The 22,039-nt window shown below is 37.0% G+C and overlaps 1 protein-coding gene across 1 annotated transcript in view; it reads left to right on the plus strand.

The window, feature by feature from the left end:
• UBAP2 (ubiquitin associated protein 2) overlaps window positions 1-22,039 on the plus strand; it is a 129,236-nt gene that overhangs the window by 67,225 nt on the left and 39,972 nt on the right. Inside the window, exons 7-9 of the mRNA XM_054582913.1 lie at window positions 4,789-4,843; window positions 6,392-6,495; window positions 20,299-20,351. Coding sequence (XP_054438888.1) covers window positions 4,789-4,843; window positions 6,392-6,495; window positions 20,299-20,351 — 212 coding nt within the window. The remainder of the gene's footprint in view (window positions 1-4,788; window positions 4,844-6,391; window positions 6,496-20,298; window positions 20,352-22,039) is intronic.

Consider the following 22,039-nt stretch of genomic DNA (forward strand, 5'->3'; position numbering starts at 1 on the left):
CCACCTTTCCATGAATTTGACTATTCTTATGTACCTCATATAAGTGGAATCAAAATATTTGTCCTCTTGTTAGTGGCCTTTTTCTCTTAGAGCAGTGTCCTCATTCATCCATGTTCTAGCACATGTCAGAATTTCCTACTTTTTAAAGCTGAATAACATTTCACTGAATGTATATACAACATTTATTCATTTATCTACTTATCAGTTTATCTACTGATAGACCTTGGGTTGCTTCTACCTTTTGGCTATTGTGAATAAGGCTGATACTAGTGTTCAGATATCTCATTAAAACTAATTTCTTTTTTTTAAATTTTTTAATCATTAAATTTTTCCATTTCCATTTAGTCCCTTTATACCCCTCCCCCCAGCAATCACCACACTGTTGTGCATGTCCATGAGTCATTTTTCATTTTGCTCAATCCATTTACCCCCAACCTCCCCCAAAACTAGCTGTCATCTGTTCTCCATCTATGAGTCTGTCTCTGCTTTGCTTGTTAGTTCAGTTTGTTCATTAGATTCCACATATGAGTGAAATCATATGGTATTTGTCTTTCTCTGACTAGCTTATTGTTCTCCAGGTCCATCCACACTGTTGCAAAGGGTAAAATTTTCTTCTTTTTTATAGCTGAGTAGAATTCCATTGTGTAAATGTCCCATAGCTGATTTATCTACTCATCTGTTGATGGACACTTGGGCTGCTTCCATATCTTCGTGACTGTAAATAATGCTACAATGAACATAGAGGTGCTTATATTCTTCCGAATCAGTGTTTTGGGTTCCTTTAGATATATGCCGAGAAATGGGCCTGCTGGGTCAAAAGGCTGATCCATTTTTAATTTTATCTCCATACTGCTTTCCACAGTGGCTGTACCAGTCTGCATGCCCATCAACAGTGCAAAAGGATTCCCCTGTCTCCACATCCTTGCCAGCACTTGTTTTTTGATAAAACCCTGCTTTCAAATCCTCTTGGGTGGAATTGCAGGATCATCTGGTGATTCTATTTTTAATTTTTGGGGGAACCGCCATACTGTTTTACATAGTGACTATACCATTTTACATTCCCACCAAACAGTGCCCAAGGATTTCAGTTTCTCTACATCCTTGCTAATTGTTATTATACTCTATTCTTTTTTTAAATAGTAGCCATCATAATGGGTATCATATTTCTCTTATGAATAGTGGTGTTGAGAATCTTTTTGTGTGTTTTTTAACCATTTGTGTATATTCTCTGGAGAAATATTCAAATCCTTTGCCCATTTTTGAATTGGGTTGTTCATTTTGTTGTTGAGTTGTGGAAATTCTCTGTATATTCTCGATATTACTCCTATATCAAATATGTGATGTGCAGATATTCTACAGGTTGCTTTTGTACTTTGTTGATGTTTGTCATCTGTTTATTTTTGTTGATAGTCTTTTTTTTTGCCATTTTATAATAACTTTATTTGACAATCAGCAATTAGTTCTCATCTACATTAACTGTAGTTTTTTTTACAGTTGTGAGAGGTACACAGGTGACCAAAGTATAGAGCTTGTTTGCTGAATCTTCATCCTCATTACATTTTTTGGACTACCATACCAGGATATGGTGTGCAACATTTTTTTTTAAAAGGTCTTATTTATTTATTTTTAGAGGAGAAGGGAAGGAGAAAGAGAGAAAGAGAAATATCTATGCGTGGTTGCCTCTTGCTCACCCACCACTGGGGACCTGGCCCACAACCCAGGCATGTGCCCTGACCAGAGATCAACCAGTGACCCTTCATCTGCAGTCCGGGGCTCAATCCACTGAGTCACTCCAGTCACGCCAGTCAGGATGCAACATTTCTTACTGTTTTCAGTAAGACTGCTTTTTCAAGCCTGGTGTCAATGCAGACGTCAGGAGTTCCCATCTCTTTCATGGGTTGAGTGCCCGAAGGGCACGCTTCCTAAACCCCACCCCATTGGTGTGCTTGTGAATGTTGATGGGTGTATTCACTGGTCACTACCTTGTTGATGGCACAGTGACCCTTCTTCTTGCCACCCATTTTTACAGGAGCCATTATGCCTGGCCCAAGTTGGAAAGAATAGTGAATTTTGATGCACAAATCTAATGTCTATTTTTTTCTTCCTTGCCTGTGCCTTTCTGTCATATCCAAGAAATCATTAACTCACTGCTCTGAAGCTTTTGCTTTATATTTTCTTCTTAGAGTTGTATAGTTTTAGCTTGTTAAGTCTTTAATCCACAGTTTAGGATTTTGATCAAGAAATACTGAAGAGTTGTTGAATAAAATTTTTTCTTCTTGCTAGCTGCCTTGCTTGCTGGCACATTAGTTATTGGTTAAAGTCCTAGTATTAAAAATGGTATTTAATAGTACAGTACCACCAGCTTACTTAGCAGTTTTCTGTTTCTCTTTATATTTTATAGAAGCAGCTTTACAATGTCATGTTGTTCACTCTAGCTGGTTTTAAAAGAGCTAGACTTTTTTTATTTTTATCTATACTTATTTTTTAAAATATATTTTAGTGATTATGCTATTACAGTTGTCCCAGTAATTACCCCTTAGTGTCCCCCTCCACCCAGCACCCTCCACTACATCAAGCAGGCCCCTCCCCCCGCTGCCGCATAGTTCATGTCCATGGGTCATGCATATAAGTTTTTTGGCTACTCCATTTTCTATACCATACTTTACATCCCCATGGCCTTCCTGTAACTACCTATTTATATTTCTTAATCCCTCACCTCTTCACCCAAACCCCTCACTCCTCTTTAATCTGACAACCATCAAAATGCTCTTCTTCTCCAAGATTCTGTCTCTGTTATTCTTGTTTCCTTAGTTTGTTTTTTAGATTCAGTTGTTGATAGATATTTATTTTTTACCATTTTGTTCATAGTTTTGATCATCATCTTTTTCTTAAGGAAGTTCCTTTAACATTTCATATAATGATGGTTTGGTGATGATGAACTCCTTTAGTTTTTTCTTGTCTGGGACGCTCTTTATCTGCCTTTTGATTCTAAATGATAGCTTTGCTGAGTAGAGCAATATTGGCTGTAGGTCCCTGCTTTTCATGACTTTGAATATTTCTTGCCAATCCCTTCCAGACTGCAAAGTTTCTTTTGAGAAATCAGCTGACAGTCATATGGGAACTCCCCTTCAGGTAACTACCTGCTTTTCTCTTGCTGCCTTTAAGGTCCTCTCTTTATCTTTAATCTTTGGAATTTTAATTATGCTGTGTCTTGATGGTGTCCTCTTTGTGTCCATCTTATCTGGGACTCTCTGTGCTTCCTGGGCTTGTATGTCTATTTCCTTCACCAAATTAGGGAAGTTTTTTTCATTATTTTTTCAAGTAAGTTTTCTATCCTGCTGTTTCTTTTCTCTTCTGGCACTCCTATAATATGAATGTTGGAATGCTTGAAGTTGTCCCAGAGGCTCCTTATTTTACCCTTGTTTTTTTTGGATTCTTTTTCCTCTTGCTGTTCTGATTGAATTTTTTTTTCTTCCTTGTGTTCCAAATCATTGATTTGATTCTCGGCTTCATCCACTCCACTGCTGGTTCCCTGTAAATTTTTCTCGTATTTCACTTAGTAATCTTTATTTCTGTCTGAGTCTTTTTTTTATGCTGTTGAAGTACCCAGTGAGTTCCTTGAGCATCCTAATAATCAGTGTTTTATACTCTGCATCTAATAGATAGCTTTTCTCCATTTTGTTCAGTTTGTTTTCTGGAGTTTTGTTCTTCTTTCATTTGGGCCATATTTCTTTGTCTCCTTGTTTTTGGCAGCCTCCCTGTGTTTGTTTCTATGTATTAGGTAGAGCTGCTTTGACTCCCTGTTTTAGTAGCATGGCCTAATGTAGAGAAGACTGCTCGTAAATTGGATGGTTCAGAGCCTTACATAATTGCTAGAACGGGGCAACCCCTGTGAACTAGGGTGATGGAGTCTCAGATATGGTGGGGCGGCTCTGTGGCTCTCTGTGGGGGAGTGCTCAGAGAAGCCTCTTTTTGGCCACTGCCTGGCCTATGAAGTTTTGTACAGGAGGAAGCTATCCCCAGGACTTGCCTGGTACTAGACACTTCATTTTCTCCCTGTTGGCTGCTGGTGCCCTTCAAACTTCTGCCTTAGTGCTGCAGCCCAGAGGGAGTGATTCTGTAAGTTCTAGTATGTTGTGGCCCCTTTAAGAGGAGATGCTTGAGAATCCCGCAGCATCTTCTGCTGCCCCAACCACCACTGATTTTTACAGCCAAAAGGACTTATCTTCCTGGCCCTGGATCCCTGGACTGGGTGATCTGGTGTGGGGCTGGGATCCCTTGTTTTGGAGACATCCCTCCTGATTTTTATCCAACACATGTGGATATGGAACTATCTGTTCTGTGTCTCCACCCCTCTTGCCCATCAGAATGAATGTGACTTCCTGAATTCCTTGGTTGTCAGACCTCCATACGGCTCAATCTTTTTATGATTCTGGGTGATAGTTATTTTGTAGTTTAGTTGTAATTTTTGCTGTGGTTGTGTGAGGAAGTGAACTGTGTTTACCTACGCCTCCGTCTTGACCAGAAGTCAGAGCCAGAATATCTTTAAATATAAGCTGCCTCATGTCACAAATACTGTACAAGCAGATTTTTTTTGGTCTTTTTAAATCAATAGCTATGTAGGTAGTTGTGTCAGTAGGGACCAAGAGATTGGGCACACTAGAGGGAATGATGGTGCTATTAGGAACAAGGATAATATTGTTTGAATAGCTGCATATAGGAGGAAGTTGGTCAAATTGTAATTGTGTAGGACATAAGTATTATTTTACACTATAATTTTTTTTAAAGGATATGGACGTGGCAGAGGGAGAGGGGCAGGAAGATTCTCAACCCAAGGCATGGGGTAAGTGTAGTCATCACATTTTTGTAGTTTTTACATCCCCTGGTTATTACTTTAAGATTTTCATTTCTCTCTTCTGTACCAAATTTATTCTGGTGAGTCAGATGTTTTCTATACTTACGAAGAGTAAATAGTAAAAAGGTAAAATAGTGCAAATGAAATAGTATTACAATGGGCCTTACTTAGAGCAGTTTCTAGCATAGACCTGTTGACATTTTGGACTGGTTAATAGTTTGTTGAGGTGGTATGGTATCCTTTTCATTGTAGGATGTTTAGCAACATCCCCAGCCTTTCGCTACTAGATACCAGTAGCACCCCTTCTCAAGTTGTGACAATCAAAAATGTCTGCAGACATTGCCACATGTTCCCTGAGAGGGAGCTGTACAATCACCCCTAGCTGAAAAGCACTGCATAAGAGTTATGTTGGTAAATCCAGCAATTGTCTTTGAGTGGTAAGTAAATGCAGTCTTTACTTACATAAAAGTGATAATTTTTTCTTGAATTGTAATGGTGAATGGTGACCATACTGTTATTAAATAAGTGGTATAATCAATACTTTATTCAATATTTCTTACTCTTCTTTTCCTTTTTGCTACTTCTGAAACATTAGCTCCCCCTAGATGTTTAGAGAAAAGTTTTCAAGCATTTTACAGAAGCCATATATAGAGTACAGCCAAGAAAGGAAAGGAGTTGGTTCCAGGAAAAGCCCTTTGTCTCTCCATAGCTTCAGGACAGCAGTGTTGGGGGTCACTTCCTTCATGTGGTACCTCCTGCCATCTGTTTTCTCCCTGAGCTCCCTTAGACAAAGGAAGGATGAAAACACTGGGAGAAAACACTTAAAAATGTATGCTCGGCCCAGTAATTTTAAACTGTTTTTTTTTGGATTTTGCTATTTACTTTAAAAAATATTCTTTTATGATTAAAAAGAAGTTAATGATATCTCAATTAAACTGGAGAGAAAATTCTGTTGAGAAAATTTCAAAGATAGTATTTAATTTGGCTCTAGTTAGACCTCTGAGTCATGGGTGTTTAGGATTTTAATGAGTCAAAAAAAAAAAAAGAGGTATTAAAAAAAACATTTTGTTTCCTGTTAAAAACATTTGTATCTATTGTTTCAGTTTAAAAAAGGATCAGTTTCAACTGTTGTAAAAGGTTCAAAGCCAAACTTGGATTCTGACTTGAAAAGAACAGACTTGTTGCTGTTTTAAGTCTGCATTTATTTTTCAGGGGTGCTTTCCATAGAGATCTCATACTGCCTAGCATGATTATGTATCCATACCTGTTCTAGGATGCAGAGGACAGCAATTTAGAGTAATAAGGGTATCTTATTGTATAAGAGTGCATGGAAGGTCCCTAGGCAATTCTGCTTTTCAGAAGATCTGTATCCAAGTGGCTAGAGGAATTAGCTATAATTAAATAGGAGAAGAAAGGTGACATTTCTTATAGTCGCTCTTAGAAGGGACAGGGCTTGTTTTGGGGAAGATGAGGTACAGTTAATTTTGTGATTGTGGTGATTGCTTCATTTGCCTTATTCTTTATTTCAAACCCCAGGACATTTAATCCTGCAGACTATTCAGATTCTCCATCTATAGATGGGTGTGGGACAAAACCAGTAGTTTGGGAAGCTGCTCAGAATGGTGCAGATGAGGGAAGTGGTAAGTGTCTATTCTTATCAGAGATGTGTTTTAAATGTTTGAGTTAACATGCATACAAAGATGACATCAAAGTGTGCTGATGGAGAATAATGAAAAATAGCCTGCTGTCCTGCCTTTGAGACTATTAGCCTGTTCTTATACCTCCAAAGTCTCTCACTTTGTGTCTCATTGATGATAAGGTATTGGATTTTTTTCCTTTCTGCACTCTGAGGAGGAGGTTGTAATCAGTCTGTGTAAGTCAGCACAAATCCACACTCTAATCTCAGTGTATCAGGGATTTCTTATTAAGATTTATTTTCAGTTACAGTCAACATTCAATATTATGTTAGTTTCAGGTGTACAGCGTAGTGGTTAGACATTTATGTAACTTAAGAAGTGATCCCTCTGATAAATCTAGTTACCTCCCATCAGTGTGCCAGGGATTTATAGAATTTCTTAGGAAAAGACTTCTTACTGAAAGTACTTAATATTCTTAATGGCGGACACTAAAATTTGGCCAGATAAAGTGGCAGATGATAGATGGGTTTGGGGCATCAATTGCTTTTCAAGTTTTTCTGTATCCTGCTGTTTTTGGATTATTTCTTTTCTGGAATTCATGGGTAGATAATTGTTAATTAGGAATGTTTATTTAATAGAGGTCTTTGGAAGATTTGTTCGTGATAAGAACTGCTGTGATTGTATGTATAAAGACATAATTTGACACTTCTATATAACATACTTCTGGTAAAAAAAAGTATCACAAAAGCACAATCAATGAACTAGAAACCAAAGATACCGTAGAGATGATCAACAAAAGTTATAAATGACAATTTGGGAAGATTAGGTAAATTGATAAACATTGCTAGACGATTAAAGGGAAAGAGAAGAAACATAAATAATCGCTTGTAGGAATGAGAATTGATATTCTAATTATTACAAATATTAAAAGATCATAGGCAGGTACTTTGTCAATACATTTTGTGCTAACATTTGAAATTAATCTCACTCTTTGGCACAGATGTAAATAAAGTCTTAAACCAAAATGCTAGAAAACAGAATTCATGAAGATAGAAAAAGGATAATACACACCATAGCCACGTTAAATTTATACCTGGTATTCAGATTTAACATTTAAAAATCAGTCAACTCCTAGATATATATTCAGGATAATAGAAGATTTAGGTTCACACAAACGTTCGTAGAAGCATAAGTCATGATAACTAAAAAGTGGAAACCACATGTCTTTCAGTGGACAAGTAAAATGCCTGTCATCCATACAATGAATATTCATTCTGCCATTAAACAAAAAGAATGACGTACTGATACATGCTGCAGCATGGATGAACCTTGAAAACATGTTGAATGAAAGAAACCAGTGGTAAAGGACCATGTATTTTATATTGTATGACTTCATTTATGTGAAATGTCCAGAGGAGGCAAATACATAGAGACAGAAAGTAGATTGGTGGTTGCTAAGACCTATGAATGTTTGGAAAAAATAGGTACTGACTACTAATGTGTTCAAGATTACTTTTTTGAATGATGAAAATATGCTGGAATAGATCATCGTAATGGTTGCACAGCTTGTGAATATGCTAAAAAAAACTATTCAGTTGAATACTTTAAAGGGGTGGATTTTATGCTGTATAAGTTACATCTAAACAAAAATGAGTTTTATGCATTCCTTTAACAGAGTAAAGGAGAAAATTCACATCATTTCAATAAGGAAAGCATTTGATAAAACCCAACATCCACCTTGATTTTTTTTATTTTTAATCCTCACCTGAGGATACATTTATTGATTTTAGAGAGGAAGGAAGAGAGTGAAACATTGGTGTGAGAAACATTGATTGGTTCCCTCCCGTATGCGCCCTAACTCGGGGGATAGAATCTGCATGCAACCTGTTGGTGCATCGGACGACACTCCAACCAACTTAACCACAGGCCAGGGCCATTCTAATTTTTTTAAAAAGCCAGGGAAATCTGGAATACAAGGAAACTTCCTTAATCAAATAATGGACATCTATAAAACTTACTGTAAACATTACAGTTAATGGTGATATGTTGAATGTTTTTCTCCTGGAATAAGATAAAGGGGCTTACTCTCACTCTTTATATTGCTGCTGTACCTAAGGTTTTAGTCACTGCAATAAGGAATAAAAAAGAAAAGTTAGAAGGGTGGAAAGGAAGGAAAAAAACCCTGTCATTTTTGATGATATAAAAGAATCTAAAGATAAATTATTAAAATTAATAAGGAAGTTTTAAAAGGTGCTAGACAGAAGTTCAATAAACATATTTCTACAAACCATTAACAAAGAAAAAATGGAAAACAATTTGTTAGCCTCAAAAAACACCAAATGCCTATGAAGAAGTCTAATGATAAGACTTCTACCTATGAAAACATAAAATATGTAAACTCATACTAAAATATAAAATTGAGATAAAATAAAAAACAATAAATGAAAGGATATATCATTTTTATATATTTCAACTATTACTGTTTTGAAGCTTAGTTTTTACTGACTTGCTCTTTGGTCTTACTAATTCATGGTAGTCTACCACATGAGAATTGTCCCCACTGTTTTAAAAAGTGAGGATTTATTGAGATGTGTTTCATATACAATAAAATTTACCTTTTTAAAGAGGTATAAGTGAATTCCAACAAATGCATATAGTTGTGTGAACATGAATAAAATCAAACCACTTTCTGTACAAGCAGTGAACAGTTGCAAAGTGGAATAAAAGAGTACCATATATAGTAGCACAAAAACATGAAATATTTAGGTGTAAATCTGACAAAGCAGGTGCAGAATTTATATGTTGGAAATTTGACAGAAATCGAAACAGATCCCAATAAAGATATTCAATGTTTACGAATTGGAAGACTCAATGTTATTGAAATGTTATTTCTCCTCAAATTGATGTGTGGATTCATTTCAAGTTCCATCAAAATCCCAGAAGTTTTATTTTTGTGTGTGTGTAAATTGACAGCTTGATTTTAAAATTTTTGTAGAAAAGTATAGTAGCTAGCATAGCCCAAGCAATTTTGGAAAAAAAAAAAAAAAACACAAAAAAACACAAAACACAAAAGTTCAAAGACTCAGTAGTCCTTGATTTCAAGAACTTACCCTGAAGCTACAATAATCAAGATTGTAGAATTGACAAAGGCATAGAGTGAGATCAAGTATATAGTTATAGGTCTAGAAATAAACCCACAGGGACATGGTAAATTGATTTTGGACAAAGGTTCAAAGACAGTTCAGTGTCATAGATTATACTGTATACAAAAAAAATAACCACATGTGGATATAATAGCTCTAAATGTGAAACCTGAAAGCACTACTTCTAAAGAAAATAGGGAAACCAATCTTAGTTACCTTGGATTACTTAAAGACAAGCAAAAGTCATAAAAGAAAAATAAAGAGAATAAAGAAAACTAAAGGACAATAGTTTAGGAGGAAATATTTGTTAAACTATTTAAAAAGGGACTTTTAAAATATAAAAAGTATATACTTTTATATAAATATAAAAAGAGACTTTTTAAATACATACAGAATGTATAAAGGAGTCTCACAACTCATGAATAAGAAAGCAAACAACCAAAAAAAATGAGCAATTAAAAATGAAAAAATATTTTTTGTGGAAATGGGTTGTAGTACATTAAGTACATTGCAAATATACTTAATCCCAATGAATGCTACATTTTCAAAAGGTTAATTAACATGGCCCTGACCTGTGTGGCTCATTTGGTTGGATGTCATCCTGCATAGTGAAAGGTCTCTGGCTTGATTCTGGTCGGGGCATATGCTTGGATTGTGGATTTCGTTCCTGGACTGTTTATGTACAGGAGGCAACCAATCAATTTTCTCTCCCTCTCTTTGTCCTTCCCTTCCCTTCTATCTAAAAAGAAATAATATGTTAAAAATAAATAAATGAAAGAGTTAAACATGGTATATTTTGTGTAATGTGTACTTTTATTACAATAAAAAAATATGCCATAAAACTTACATTGCATCTATGCCAAACTTTTGGCTATTATATTGTACTACAATTATGTGAGATGTAATTATCCGGGATACTGGGTGAAAGGTGACTTCTTGTGAATCTATAATTATTTCAGAATAAAAATAAGTGATAAATGTGAAAAGGAAATCACAAAAGAAGGTATCTGGATGGCAAATAAGCATACAAAAACACTCACCTTCTTTGGGCATCTGGGAAATACAAAGTAAAATCGCAATTGGCTACCACCATTCATCCATTAAAATAGTTTTAAAAGAAAACGGCAGTACTGAGTGTTAGTGAAGATGGCAGAGTAACTTGAAGTCATCAACTTCTGGTGTGGAAGCATACATTTAGCATGCAATCTGACAATCCCAGTACTAAGTTTTTATTGAAGAGGAATGAAAACACATCTACACGAAAACCTGCACATGATGTAAAACCTGCACAGCTTTATTCATAATCATCACTGATTTTTAAATCAAGTGTTGAAACAATGTTGAATTAGTTGATTAACTATTTTCTTTTTTTCTCATTCCCCCTCTTTTTCTTTCTCCTGTTTTCTGTTTCCACCTTTGCTTCATGCTCCTTCCACTCATTTTCATTTAGTAGCAGGTTCCTTACTCAAAAACATTTGGATAAGCAAATTGTGTTTGATGCAGAATACAATTAAAGGATATCTGTTCACCTGATGGGGTGCTGTTCCTTTAGAGACCTCACAGGATGCTGTTGTGTTGCTGATAACACAGAATTGAGTCCCACCCTCAGTCTTACAGGTGCAGAAACATGACTCTTGAAAGCATAATAATCAAATCCATTCCTTAGAGTCACACTGACACTAGTCAAAATAGAACGACTGAAGGATAGTCAGAATACTTACTTACAAATTGACTAAAAGCAGTCTACCTATGAAATAGTTTGGAATGCTCTCTTTGACAAGTGGGAAGGGAGCTTGGTGAACCTAAGGTAGTTGATGCAAATTGAATGTTCAAGGTCTATCTGGCTGATAAGATTTATCTTGAATCACAGTGGCCTGTCACAGTATGAATTACAGTAAGTTCTCCTTGGAGCACAGTATATACTGGGGTTTGATGCTTCTCTTTCTCTGTTTAATTTGCTGATCAATTTCTCTTCTGATGAATACCTTAATTGTTTAGATATGTTAAAACCTTCTATTTTACATTGATCTGCAGAATTGGCATCAAACGCTCAAAATGTAGCTCAGGAAAGGTATGAATGTTTTATTTTAGAAGTTTCCTTAAAAATTTTATAAAATTAGTATAATGCCTTCTATTTTTAATCAAGGTTAACTAATAAAATCCATCAGATAAATGTGTGTAATATATATTTTTACAACTACTTGATAAAATAATCATCAGCTTTTGATTATAGAAATGTTCTTCAGATTGGCTTTCAAGGCACCACAGAATTTTGTGTCATTGTTTTCCTTTCTCGTAGATGGCTGCCTTGTATGTGCTTTTTTAAAAAAAGTATATTTTATTGATTATGCTATTACGGTTGTCCCATTTCTTTTCTCCCTTTTATTCCCTTCCACCCTGTAGCCCCTCTCCCTCCAGCATCCACACCCCTCCCCCATCATGTCCATGGGTTATGCATATCAATTCTTTGGCTTCTCTATTTCCTATACTATTCTTAATCTCCCTCTTAACCTCTGTTTTTTATTGTATCTCAATTTTATATTTTAGTATGAGTTTACATATTTTATGTTTTCATAGATAGAAGTCTTATCTATATATATATATATATATATATATATATATATATATATATATATATAGGTTTTTGTGATGCTTATTCTCCCCAGAAGAATAACCAATTATTCTTCTCATTCCCTGTATCTTCCCTCCCATTCTCCCCCTCCCTCTTCCCCCTTTGCACAGATAACCCCCACGTGATCTCCTCTGTGATTCTGTTCCTGTTCCATTTGTTTGCTTAGTTTTTATTTTTGTTCTTCAGGTTCAGTTGTTGATAGTTGTGAGTTTATTGTATTTTATTGTACATAGTTTTGATCATCTTTTTCTTAGATAAGTCCCTTTAACATTTCATACAATAAGGACTTGGTGATGATGAACTCCTTTAACTTGACCTTATCTGGGAAGCACTTTATCTGCCCTTCCATTCTAAATGATAGCTTTCCTGGATAGAGTAATATTGGATGTAGGCCCTTGCCTTTCGTGACTTCGAATGCTTCTTCCCAGCCCCTTTGTGCTTGTAAGGTTTCTTTTGAGAAATTAGCTGCTGGTCTTATGGGGACTCCTTTGTAGGTAACTCTCCTTTTCTCTTGCTGCTTTTAAAGGTCCCTCCTTATCTTTAATCTTGAGTAATGTAATTACTGTCTGGGCGTGTTCTTCCTCGGGTTCAACTTGTTTGGGACTCTCTGAGCTTCCTAGACTTGCATGTCTATTTCCTTTGCCAGATTGGGGAAGTTCTCTTTCATTATTTTTTCAGATAAGTTTTCAATTTCTTGCTCTTCCTCTTCTTCTGGCACCCCTATGATTCGGATATTGGAATTTTTAAAGTTGTCCTTAAGATCCCTAAGCTTCTCCTCGTTTTTTTAAATTTATTTTTTCATTCTGTTCTGGTTGAATGTTTATTTCTTCCTTCTGTTCCAGATTGTTGATTTGAGTCCTGGTTTCCTTCCCTTTACTGTTGGTTCCCTGTATGTTTTTCTCTTATTTCACTTTGTATAGCCTTCACTTTTTCCTTTATTTTGCTTCCATAGTCATTTCTGTGAGCATCCTGATAGCCAGTGTTTTGAACTCTGCATCTGATAGTTTGGCTCTCTCCTTGTCACTTAGTTCTTCTTCTGGAGATTTTTAAAAAATATTTTATTAATTTTTAGAGAGGAAAAAGTGTGGGAGAGAAACATCAGTGTGTGGTTGCCTCTTGCACATGCCCTATCTGGGACCTGGCCAGTAACCCAGGCATGTGCCCTGGACTGGGAATTGAGTTAGCGCCCCTTGGTTTGCAGGCTGGCATTCAGTCTACTGAGCCACATCAGCCAGAGCCTTAATCTGGAGTTTTGATCTGTTCTTTCATTTGGTCCTTGTTTCTTTGTCTTTGCTCACCTGTTATGTTGTAAGGGGTGGAGCCTTAGGTGTTCACCAGGGTGGGGCTACCCACTTTGGCAGCAGCTGCATTGTGGTGCTGTGAGGGAAGGGTCGGAGAGGGATGCTGCTGGCTCTTTTCTCACTTTGCTTTCAGTCACTTCCCTCTACTATCTGCAAGTGAATCGGGCCTTTCTGATGCTGATTCCTGGGTAGGTGGGTTTGTGTATGTTCTAGGACCTCGTGGGCCCCTCCAGTGGACTCTCCTGTGAGCCTAATAACTTCTCCCCTACTGCAACCCCCACAGGATTTTACAACCAAGAGGCTTTATTTCCTGCGCTGCAACTCTGGGTTACCTGGTCTGTCTTGCTCCTGTTTTTCCTCTTGGTTTATCCACACACGAATGTTGGACTGCTTGGTCAGCCAGCTGCTGCCTTGCCATGTGTCCTCTGTGCTCCAGCTGCCCACCTCTGCCCCTGCTACCAGTCTGGATCAATGTTTTTTCTTTAACTCATTGGTTTTTGGGCTTCCATACAGTTTGATTTTTTGGCAGTTCTGGTTTCTATTTTTAAATTGGTTGTTGACCTTCTTTTGATTGTATGAGGAAGCAAAATGTATCTATGTACCCCTCCATCTTGACCGGAAGTCTGTATATGTGCTTCTGAGAAAGGACCAACATCAAGTTAAATTGAACATAAAACATACATCTCAAATTTATTAAACTGAAAATAAATTAATATTGACATTTTCATATACGTTTGAGGCATAGGTCTATATAGGCCTGTAATGGAAACCAAGCTCTTACTGTAAAATTTTAACATTCCAAAGTTGGATTAGGACTGGACTCTGTATTCTTCTATATCTGAGGTCTGGTATTTTTTATAGCCTATGTGGGTTACTGCAACAACTTGGTCCTGGCTTCTAGTATCTGGCTTTCCCCTTTATTACCTGCCATACCACTTTACCATGTTGGACTTCTGCTTACAATTATGTACTGTGTTGTCTTCTGCTTAGTTGTACATGTACTGAGATTCTGACCCTACTCTGCATGTTTAAATTTGTGTTTTAATTTTTAATACACTTTAAAAATGACTAAGGTAGTAAGTTTTATGTTAACTAGTATTTTACTACAACTTAAACTCTTTTAGAAAAAAGGAAATTGTATTTTAAACTTTAGGATTCTTTTAATATTTTATATATGGGTTTTTGTGATGCCTGATTGTTTCTTCTTCTGGATTGCCTCTTGTTTATATATAATTTTCTTCAGATATTTTCGAACATTCAAGTTTTTTGCTGTACTTCATCTAACCCCATAAGCTTTGCTTTCTCTTACCATTCCAGCTTTCATTAATGTCTTCTTTGTACTCCAGATTGCCAGTGAATTAATTAGCTTCATGTAATTTATCATTCAGTAATATACTACCTTTATGACTCACAAAATTTTTAATTTTCTTTCCTATGAGATATGACTTTGGGACCTAACATCATGCTTAACTTGGAGGCTTTCAACCCAGTATTGGTTGGTTGATGATTGATGATGAAGGAGTCCTTAGGAAAATTCAACCATAAGTGATTTCTTTCCTATTCTAATTTTAGATGCCTCAAGAGTGAATGTTTTAGGAATGATTTTTGAGGCTTTGAAATTGTTTTCAATTTCTTTTTCTTTTTTTAAAATATGCTTTATTGATTGTATTATACATTTGTCCCAGTTTTCCCCCCTTTTTCTCCCTCTGCCCGGTACGCTCCTTGCTCCAGCAGTCCCCTCACCTTCGTTCATGTTCCTGGGTCATGCATCAAAGTTCTTTTGCTTCTCCATTTCCTATATTATTCTTAACATCCCCCTGTCTATTTTGTACTTACCAATTATGCTTTTTAATTCCTGCACCTTTCCCCCCTTCTCCTCCTTACCCTTCCTGCTGATAACCTTCCAAATGATCTCTCTACCTAGGATTCTGTTCCTGTTCTGTTTGTTTGCTTTGTTTTAGATTCAGTTGTTGATAGTTGTGAATTTGTTGACTTTTTAATGTTTACATAGTTTTCATCTTCTTTTTAAGTCGCTTTAACATTTCATTAATAATGACTTCATGATGATGAACTCCTTTAGCTTTATCTTGTCTGGGAAGCACTGTATCTGCCTTTCCATTCAAAATGATAGCTTTGCTGAATAGAGTAATCTAGGTTGTAGGTCCTTGCTTTTCATCACTCTCAATACTTCTTGCTGGCAAAGTTTCTTTTGAGAAATCAGTCGATAGTCTTATGGGAACTCCCCTGTAGGTATTTCTCTGCTTTTCTCTCACTTTTTTAAAGATTCTCCCTTTATCTTTAGCATTTGGTGTTTTAGTTACGATATGTCTTTGTGTGTTCCTCTTTGGGTCCAACTTGTTTGGGACTCTCTGCTTTCTGGACTTGTATGTCTATTTCCTTTGCCAAATTAGGGAAGTTGTCTTTATTTATTTTTTTTTTTTCAAATAAGTTTTCAATTTCTTGTTCTCCCTTCTTCTGGCATCCCTACGATTAGGATGTTGGCACATTTGGAGATGTCCCAGAGTCGTCTTATTCTCTCCTCGTTTTTTTTTTAATTCATTTCTTCTTTCTGTTCTAGATGAATGTTTACTTCTTTCATATATTTCAGATTGTTGATTTGAATCCCAGTTTCCTTCCCTTCACTCTTGATTCTCTCAAGATTTTTCTTTATTTCACTTAGTATAACCTTCATTTCTTCTTTTATGTTGCCATACTCAATGAGTTCTTTGTGCATCCTGATCACCAATGTTTTGAACTCTGAATCTGATAGGTTGGCTATCTCCATTTTGTTAAGTTCTTTTTCTGGGGTTTTGTTCTGTTCTTTCATTTGTCTCCTCAATTTGTCAGACTTCCTGTATTGTTTCTGTGTATTAGGTAGAGAGCTCCTTTGTCTCCCTGTAAAAGGCACTTGTAAATTGTGTGGGGTGGAGCCTTAGTTAATCGCCAGGGTTGGGCAACCAGTTTCATCCTTTTGTGGCTGTGTGTTGGGGGAGGGCGTGAGAGAGGGAGCTGTGCCGCTGCCTGGTTTCTGCCGATTTGCCCAACACTCACACTGTTTCCAGTCATTTCTCTCACTCCTTGTATGTGACCAATGCCCTTCCAGCTGTTGCCCTGGTGTTAAATCCAAGAGTTGGTATGTTTGCATCCATTTTAAGACTGTGCAAGCCCTTTAAATAAAGTTTCTTGAAAATCCGGCAATTCCTTCCCATTGCCCCAACCCCTACTTGTTTTTACAGCCAGAAGTTAATGGGGATTTATCTTCCCGGCGCTGGAATCCTGGACTGTGCAGTCTGACCTGGGGCTGGGATCACTCGCTCCCAAGGTATCCCTCCTGATTTTTATCCACCACACATGAATGTGGGACTACCCGTGCCCCATCCGTCACTGCCACCTCTCTGCGCCACACTGTGTCTACTTGCCTCTCCACCTGTATCTTTGTCTCTGCCCCTCCTACCCATCTGGATGATTGTGACTTGTTTAAATCCTTGGTTGTCAGGTTTCCACTCAGCTCAATTTTCTGACGGTTCTGGATGTTATTTCTTTTGAGAATTAGTTGTATTTTTGTGTGTGTGTGTGTGGTTGTGAACGGAGGCAAAAAACCTGTCTACTCACACATACATCTTGACTCAAAGTTGTTTCCAATTTCTTATTTGGGTGTTTCTAAAACTCCTTAGGTCAAACTTCAGCTATTTCTAGAACTTGTCAGTCTTTAAATTACAATACTGTCTTCTATGATGAATTTGACAACAGGAGCATAGTGTAGGTTGGATGGAGGTGGCACCAGGACCACTGTGTACTGGCCATCTTTGAAATTAGTCCAGTTGCGAGCTTTTAAAACTATATATGTACTTGGAGAAAAGTCTGGAAGGTAATACATTAAAAGATTGGAGAGTACCTATTAGTACTTGAAAGAAAGTTACATTGTAGAAAGAAAGAGTGAAGGGTAGGTGAATGGCTTGCCATAGATTCATTTAGCTTGATGTAGAGTGCACTAAGAGGCCTGAGCAGGGTCCTAGAGACAAGGTTTCAGTACTCATTTCCAACATGGGCTAATTGCACATTGTATTTTTTCATTATTAATTCTTTCTACTTTTGTGTAAGAAGATATTTTAATTTGAGATATTACAAATTTTTATGGCATTCCTGGAGAAATTATGGAAACCATTTAAAGATGATGAGTGAGCCAGTACAGAGGATCAGATTGAAATATTTATTTAGTCTTAACTATTACAGTTGATCGCCCTCCCCTTTTTTTTGAAGAGAGGAAGGGAGGGGAGCATTTCCTTAATCCATTGAGGTTTTGCTTCCCTGCAGTTGTCATCAGTTTGGCTTAAACAAACTCATAAAAAAAATTTTTTTTTAAAAGGGAGAACTAAAGAAACATCAATTTGTTGTACCACTTATTTGGGCATTCATTGGTTGATTCTTCTATGTGCCCTGACCAGGGATGAAACCTGCAACCTTGGTGTATGGGGACAAAGCTTTAACCAACTTAACTACCCATCCAGGGCTGTTATAGTTGACCCTTGAGCAACACAACGGTTAGAGGTGTCAGCCACCCTCCACATATGCAGATTCCCAACTGTGGGTTGAAAACGCACTTTGCTGTTGAACAACTTGAGTTTGAAATGCAGGAATCCACTTACATGCATTTTTCAAGGGTTAAAAAATACATGTAATCCAAAAGCACAGAAGAGCGGGGAATGTATCTACTCACGTTCTTCCTTCCTTTAATGAATTTGCCCTGTGATCCCCGATAATAGATGAGGTCTCAAACTGATGTGTCTCGATTTTTCATACAGTTGGTCATGTTTTTAGGTTTGAAACGTCTCCCTTTTATACCTGCATCTTAGGTGATATTTTTACCAGGCTGGAGTCATGCTCCATAAATCCACAAGCTCTACATTTGTTTGCCTTAACCAATCCGAAATTAGGGACATCCTGTTGAAAGCATTTTAAAAGGGACCTTCTTTCAAGGTAACACCATCAGTTTATTTATGAGATGGTTTATTATTAGGTTACTGACACAATTCCCAGGAAATTAGATCTGGTTGCCTGCCTTTTTTTCTGAGGAATGTACCCCTTCTCCTCTTTTCACACACAAACCTCATTGAAGGTCAGATGTTCAACTCATTTCTTCCCATTGAAGGACTGAAAACACTCACAATTCTACTTCCTCAGGGTGCTTATAGTAAATACTTCGGTGTATTTTATTTTGAAACCATTTTCTCTGGTTGTGTTTGCATGTACAATTTAAAATAGCGGACCTATACTTATACAGGATCTCTTAAGTACAAAAGTCAGCACTTTTTAACATCAGTACTTTTCTATAAATCATTCAATTGTTATATAGATGATTATTCTTTAAGAACTGAGCACTTTCTCTGTATCTGCTCTTCAGGAGTTATAGCATGAGACTTCATATGAGCAGGACTAATGTTCAGCTTTGCTGGAGACCAATTAGGAAACCATACAGTGGATCCAGTACCTTATGAAAAGGATGCTTATGTAAATATGGGGGGGACCCCCGCTTAAAGCTGGAATTCTCTTTTGGAGGGCGGGCCCCTTCTAGTATAGGCTTCCCCTGCTAGGTGAGGGTTCTGTGAACTCATCTGTATCGGCGTACCAGCTGACATTATTGTGAGAAGCTGCGTTCGACTTCAGTGGATTTTTTTGGAGACTCTCTCATTGTGTTTGCCTGCTTCATGATGGGTGATTTATGATGCGCACCTGCCCACACCGTTCAGTTTTTGACCAAAAACGTAATGATCCCCATGCCCTACCCTCCCTGTTCACCCAATCTCACCCTGAGTGAGCTTGTTTGTTTGTTTGTTTTGTTTCCATGGATGAAAAAAGTCCTTACAGGGAAATGTTCTGTTGATGTGGATGAAATGAAACAAAAAAACGGCAAAAACTCTAAAAGGCATCACAATTGGCTAATTAAAAAACTTGTGAAAAAGTCTTGATAGGTGTATTGCATTAAATGGAGAGTACTTTGACTGAAGTTTAAACATGTAAGAATAAATACACAATTTTTTATAAATACTGTTTTTTGGGAGTCCCCCCAATATGATAATTTCATGATCTACCTGAAAGGGTTCAAGGCAGACCTGCTTTCATTGAATTTTGTTCTATGTTTTAATTTTATATATAAGGAATGATCACATCGCTTAGTATGTATATTTGTGTTCTGCCCATACCTTTTTTTTTTTTTTTTTTTTTTTTTTTTTTTAGATTTTATTATTTTTAGAGAGAGGGAAGGGAAGGAGAAAGAGAGGAAGAGAAACATGAATCAGTTGCCTCCCGCACGCCCCCACTTGGGGACCTGGCTTGCAACCCACACGTGTACCCTCATTGGGAATTGAACCAGTGACCTTTCAGTTTGCAGGACGCCGCCGACCCCACTGAGCCACAATTTGTGTCACCAAATCAATCAGTCAGGATTTGTGTCTATTCGTTCTTACTCATGGCAGAATTGCCTGGTTATCATCCACACTGAAACAGTCAGTTTTAGACATTGCTTTGTGTTTACGTGGATAGTACCTAGCGAAGTTGCATTTGAAACATGATGAATTTTATTGAGAGTAGATTAAGAGCCTCATAGTTCTTGGATTATAGACTAAATTGGCTTATGAGATACAAGATATATCTTGAGCAGCACACAATAGAGAATCATTTAGAATAAAATAATATTTGACTCTGTGGTGTAAGCTGTGATTGTTGTCAACAGGGGCCTGGAAGAATTCTGTGGAAGAGTGGACAGCAGAAGACTGGACTGAAGATGTAAGTGTTTAGTACCAGACCAAACCCATCTTTCTTCTGGTTTCTGGTAGGGGCATGTGTATTTTGATGAAAGTCTGATATATCTATGGCTGGCTTTTCATGGCTCCTTTTCAGACATCTGTGATTACCATGGGTGTTTTTTAGCAGATGGAAGTAAGTCGGGTTTTTGAGATATTTGAGAAACTTGGTTTTATAGTCTCTACTTAAAAATTACCAGTTGTTAAATAGGACTGAACTCATTTTTTAATCTCTTTGTTATGTTTGACCTGATAACCAACTGATGCTGTTGCCCTGGCCTGTGAACTATTAATTATTCTTTATAATACTTCTGTTAAAGGGGAGAGTCTATGTTTGGGTCACAGTTGAAATTAATCTGAGTAAGTCATTCTGGTTCTAGGGCTAACTCTTCTTCTTTCACCTAGACTGGCTCTGTTTTTGGTGTTCATTTATTTACAGCCATTTTTGAGTATACTACGCTAGCTTTTGGGTTGTGTTGATCTCTAAGTTCTGGGTTAAGCATAAGATATTCTCTGATAAAAAATATTTAACTTGAAAAAGAAAAAGTAACTGAACTGACCCAGCCCTATAACATATTTTATACAATTTTTGTTTCAGTCTCAATGACAAGAACAGATATATGTACATGTTAGAGAATTAGAGCAGACATTGGGAGGGAGAAAATAAAAAGGTTATAAGTATTGAACTTCAAAATCACATAAATTCATTCAGACTTAAGAGATTTGGGGTTGGTTTATTTGAAGTTATTTTTCCTCCCCTCTCCCATTTTGTATTAAAAAGTATTTAAATGGTGGTTTATTTAACATGACACTGCTTATTTTTTCTTTCCTTTTTTCTTTCTTTCTTTATTAAGCAGTATTATATTTGGCTTCTTAGGGAATGATGTAGAGCATGAGGAAAGAGGAGACTGGATATGCTCATTTGATTGGAATTTAGAAGACTTAGGATATATTCTTTTTTTTTTCTATAAAGATTTTATTTAATTTTAGAGAGAGGGGAAAAGAAGAAGAAAGAAAGGGAGAGAAACATCGATCAGTTGCCTCCTGTATCCCAGGCATGTGCCCTGACCAGGAAACGAACCAGTGACCTTTCTGTTTGCAGGACAACACCCAACCCACTGAGTTATACTAGCCAGGACTTGTGCCCATACTTTCATTTCTGCCACATGCTAACCATAAGTCTTTGGGATATAATGTTACTAGGTTCTCTGCTGTCTGAAAGAGTGCTTATTTGGTGTTGGGAGAGAAACACCAGTTAGTTGCCTGTTGCATGCCCCCAGTTGGGGACCTGGCCCACAACCCACACATGTGCCCTCACTGGGAATTGAACACACAACCTTTCAGTTTGCAAGACAATGCCCAACCCACTGAGCCACATCAGTCAGGACTTGTGCCCATACTTTGTGATATCAATGATAAGAAAAAGTCAGAGGCTTCTTTCTTTCTTTTTCTTTTTTTAAATTGGTTTTAGAAAGAGGAAGGGAGACAGATAGACAGATATCAATTTGTTCCACTTATTTATGCATTCATTTGTTGATTTATGTGCCCTTACTAGGGATCAAACCCACAACCTTGGCATATTGGAATGATGCTCTAACCAACTGAATAAACTGGCCAGGGTATCAGAGGGTTGATTTCAAACAAAGCCATCCTACTGTTAAATGCTTTGTG

The sequence above is a fragment of the Pteronotus mesoamericanus genome, unplaced genomic scaffold (assembly GCF_021234165.1).
Source record: "Pteronotus mesoamericanus isolate MK-2021 breed Mesoamerican mustached bat unplaced genomic scaffold, CSHL_Meso_final contig_73, whole genome shotgun sequence".
Classification (NCBI taxonomy): domain Eukaryota; kingdom Metazoa; phylum Chordata; class Mammalia; order Chiroptera; family Mormoopidae; genus Pteronotus; species Pteronotus mesoamericanus.